General features: G+C 42.5%; 1 protein-coding gene across 1 annotated transcript; it reads right to left on the bottom strand.

Moving 5' to 3' along the window:
• Window positions 1-2,833: 2,833 nt before the first annotated feature.
• On the bottom strand, window positions 2,834-3,844 carry LOC102866373 (glyceraldehyde-3-phosphate dehydrogenase-like). Its single transcript, XM_006879631.1, has 2 exons — window positions 3,650-3,844; window positions 2,834-3,079 (listed from the first exon to the last, which is right to left on the bottom strand). The coding sequence occupies exons 1-2, from the start codon at window positions 3,842-3,844 to the stop codon at window positions 2,834-2,836; spliced, it is 441 nt and encodes a 146-aa protein (XP_006879693.1).
• Window positions 3,845-4,080: the final 236 nt, after the last annotated feature.

Raw genomic sequence — 4,080 nt, 5'->3', positions numbered from 1 at the left:
TATAAGTTTCACATTAGCACAATCAAATGTTCTGGGAATCCCATTCTTCTCAGAGTCAGCCACAGCTTATTGTGATCCACACAGTCAAAAGCCTTTGCATAGTCAATGAAGCACTGATAGACATTCTTCTGATATTCTTTGCTTTTTACTAAGATCCATCTAGTATTGTATAATTTCCACTTTCAGTTGGGTCATTTTAGTTGGGAATGGGAACAAATGTGGAACTCTTCCAGCCTGTTGGCCAATTACCCTCCAAATTTCCTGACATAGACTGGTGAGCACATCCAAGGCTAGATCTGTTAACTGAAACATATCAGTTGGTATCCCATCAATTCAGAGATATAACTGTGGATGTCAGATTGATCCTGACTGAAAGTAGAAACTACCAGAAGAATGACTACTTGTGTTTTAGTGACTATGCAAAAGCACGTGACTGTGTGAATCATAGCACATTATGGATCCCATTGAGAAGAATGGGAGTACAGGAACACTTAACTGTGGTATGAGAAATCTACATCTGGATCAAGAAACTGCTGCCCCAAAGAAGCAAGGGGCAGGGAGGGCGGGAGACATAGTTTAAAATCAGCAAGGGTGTACGCAGAGTTAGATACTTTCTCAATAGAAGTTTAATCTATATGCTGAGCAAATAAGTTGTGAAGTTTGACTCTATGAAAAGGAGTGAAGTAATTCTGTTCTTAGAGAATAATTAGTAGTGTCTTCGTGGTAAGGGGTTATTCCGTAAACTCAAACCATGCAGTTCAAATCCACTGGCTGTTCTGTGGGCAAAGGATAGACCATCTCCTCCCTTACAGCTTCTTAAAACCTACTGGAGTGTCATCTATGAGTTGGCCCCAACTGGATTGCACAACATAAGAACAACTAGATTCATTGAATCAGAATGTACATTTAAACAATTTCCTTTATATATACGTAATTTTCACCTAGGAAATACATAACATTTGGAAGCACGAGTGACCTCCACTTCCTAAACAACATGCCACATGCTCCGGAAATTCTATGAACTTCGGTAAATGTTGGTAGTTGTAGAGAAGCTTCAGGTCTTTTTTGTTCATAGGGTCACTATGAGTTGTGCTAGACTTGAAGGCAATCAACAATATCATCATAAATAACTTGGGAATATTTTTAAAATATAAGTATACTGATTCAGTATATCAAAGGTAAAACACAAATCCATAGTATTTGAACAGTAGATTGAAGCCTTGATTTTTCAAATAATAAAAGACATTCTAAATAAAACAAGAAAGAGTGGTTTCTCCTAACCAGTTTGTTCCTATTTTTCCAAGAAAAAGAAATTTGAGTGTTCAATAGTCTCAAATCTAGTCACTCAAATATGCCTTTTTCAAGTCTCCAGGTCCCACTTTGAATAAGATTCAAGACCTACAAAATGCCATATTTAGTTCTCTTGGCGGCTTTTCCACTCTTTTCAGTGATATCCTGAGCCTAATTCTCAGCACAATCTTCCCTGTGGCTGCAATTCTGAAGAATCGCTACTAACCCTGCCAAAAAATTCTTGAAGTCTTTCATAAAATCCCTAAGGCTGGGGACAATCTGCCCTGAGCCTATCAGTTTTTGGAATTTTTTTTTTGTCTCCGAAGTCTCCAAAACTGTCAAAACCAGACATCTCACAAAGTGTTCCTATAATTTCATCATTACCTCTGTATTAGCCAAGATCAGTTGCCGTCCATTCTCGTATCCTGCATACGAATGTTTTCTCAATTAAACACAGCTGAAAGCTGTGGTAAATATGGTATCAGGTAGATGCCAGGAATTCTCATTATAATTACATGCTTTTCCATTGCCTTTAGACCAGTGAGAAATAGAAGTCTGAAATGTCATTATGAGGGTTTTAGGCCTTTCCTATAACCAATTTTTTTAGCCCAGATTTGCTAGGAAATAGAATCAGTAGTATACTTTATAAAATAAGGCTTAATATTATTATTCTTTTTAAAGAGTAGTGGTGGTGATTGCTGCATTGCCAGGGCAACAAGACTCAGGGGAAAAAAAGGTGGAGAAAAATAGGGAAAGAAAGGAAACAATACAGGTTTGTGAATCATCAGTCTGGTCACAAATTCACAAGGAAACAAAAGGTTTACTCAGTCACAGGGGATGTTTCAGGAAAGCACATAAGGAATTTTTGGATCTGGAATGACACAATGAGGTGTGAGAGAAGGAAGACCACTCCTTCCTGCCACTTATTTTTCATTGTTTAAAGTTCACATAATAAGGCTTACTCACTGCCATTGAGTCAGAGCTGACTAATAGCTGAGTCCCCAGAGGGGGGCTTGGAGGCTGTCAATAGTGCAGGAGATTCCTGATCTTTCTCTCATAGAGATACAGGTAGGTTTGAACTTCAAGGAGGTGTCAACTTTGGATTAGCAGCATAACACCCTATGGACTATGGCTTAACATCCATTCCCACCTTTGGACACTGAGTTAACTAGCACTGACCGGTAGTCACTAATGAAATCAGTCCTGGTGAAACCAAAGCCTCATGGTTCTCTTTGAGCTGAATCTTTGTGCTAGAATTGGTATAAATACTACAGTGATGTTCAAGGATGAACATTAAGAAGCTCTGTTCTCGCTCTTTTGTGTGTGTGTGTGTGTGTGTGTGTGTGTGTGTGGTGGCTCGGTACAGTGTATTTTATTGATGGTACATGACAAGATGGGCTCTCCAAAGCCCCGCCCCCCCCACCTTTTTCAGGGGGATTGGATGGAAACTGTGTCAAGGATGTTAGATTCTCAGTGTGTGGGAGGATCGAGTTGGGGCAAGGACTCCCCAGCATCTGAGGGTCCCCCTCTCTCTCTTCTAGTGCTATTGTTGGGGCTGGGGGTCCAGGGACTCTTTTTCTTTGGAGGCCATGTGAATTATCAGGTCGAAAACCTGGTTGGTGTAGCCAAATTCATTGTCATACCAGGCAATGAGTTTGACGAAGTGGTCCTTCAGGGCAATGCCAACCTCAGCATCAAGGGTGGAAAAGTGGGTGTCACTATGAAAGTCACAGGAGACAACCTGGTCTTCAGTGTATCCCAGGAAGCCCTTGAGGGGCCCTTCTGATGCCTGCTTTACTACTTTCTTGATGTCATCATATTTGGCAGTTTTCTCCAGACGGCAGGTCAGGTCCACAACTGACACATTGGGGGTGGGGACACAGAAAGCCATGCCAGTAAGTTTCTCATTCATTTAATGGATGACCTCGCCCATGTCCTTGGCAGCACCAGTAGATGCAGGGATGATGTTCTGGGCAGCTCTACGGCCAACACGCTACAGCTTTCCAGAGGGGCCACCCACAGTCTTCTGGATGGCAGTGATGGCAGGGACTGTGGTCATGAGTCCCTCTACAATGGCAACTTTGTCATGGATGACCTTGGCCAGGGGAGCCAAGCAGTTGGTGGTGCAGGAGGCATTGATGACAATCTTGAGAGAGTTGAAATACTTTTCTTGGTTCACATCCATCACAAACATGGGGACATCAGTTGGAGGAACAGAGATGATTACCCATTTGGCACCATCCTCCAAGGTTGTGAAGACACCAGTGGACTCCACAGCATACGTAGCACCAGCATCGCCCCCCTCGATGTTGGCGGGATCTTGCTCCTGGAAGAGAGTGATGGCTTTCCCCTTGATGACCAGCTTCCTATCCTCAGCCTTGACAATACCATTGAACTTGCCATGGGTGGAATCATACTGGAACATATAAAGCATGTAGTTGAGGTCAGTGATGGGATCAATGATGGCGACAACATCCACTTTGCCAGAGTCAAAAGCAGCCCTGGTGACCAGGTACCCAATGAAGCCAAATCCGTTTACTCCAACCTTCACCATCGTGTGTCAGGGATGCGGCTGAGGCTGCACAAGAAGAGAGGACAATCTGGAATATAAGGAGCGGAGAGCCTGTTCTCGCTCTTAAAATACACAAAACTCACTGCCATTGAGTCAGCTCTGACTCATGATGGCCTTCCATTTGGTTTCTAAAGCTGTAAATCTTAACTAGAGATTGCCTCATTGTTCTCTTGAGGAGTTAGTACTGGGTTTCTAAAGCTGTAAATCTTAACTAGAGA

The sequence above is a fragment of the Elephantulus edwardii genome, unplaced genomic scaffold (assembly GCF_000299155.1).
Source record: "Elephantulus edwardii isolate Elephantulus edwardi_28Jun2011 unplaced genomic scaffold, EleEdw1.0 scaffold00004, whole genome shotgun sequence".
NCBI classification, from domain to species: Eukaryota; Metazoa; Chordata; class Mammalia; order Macroscelidea; family Macroscelididae; genus Elephantulus; species Elephantulus edwardii.
The sequence above is the reverse complement of the archived record's forward strand: the minus strand, read 5'-3'. Positions and strand labels throughout refer to the sequence as shown.

Bases quoted from the DNA above. Each gene is read 5' to 3' on its own strand.
- LOC102866373 (XM_006879631.1), bottom strand. From the start codon at position 3,844: ATGGTGAAGGTTGGAGTAAACGGATTTGGCTTCATTGGGTACCTGGTC. The intron at 3,080-3,649 runs GTCATCAAGGGG...GTAGTAAAGCAG, and splicing joins AGGCTGAGGATAGGAAGCTG to GCATCAGAAGGGCCCCTCAA.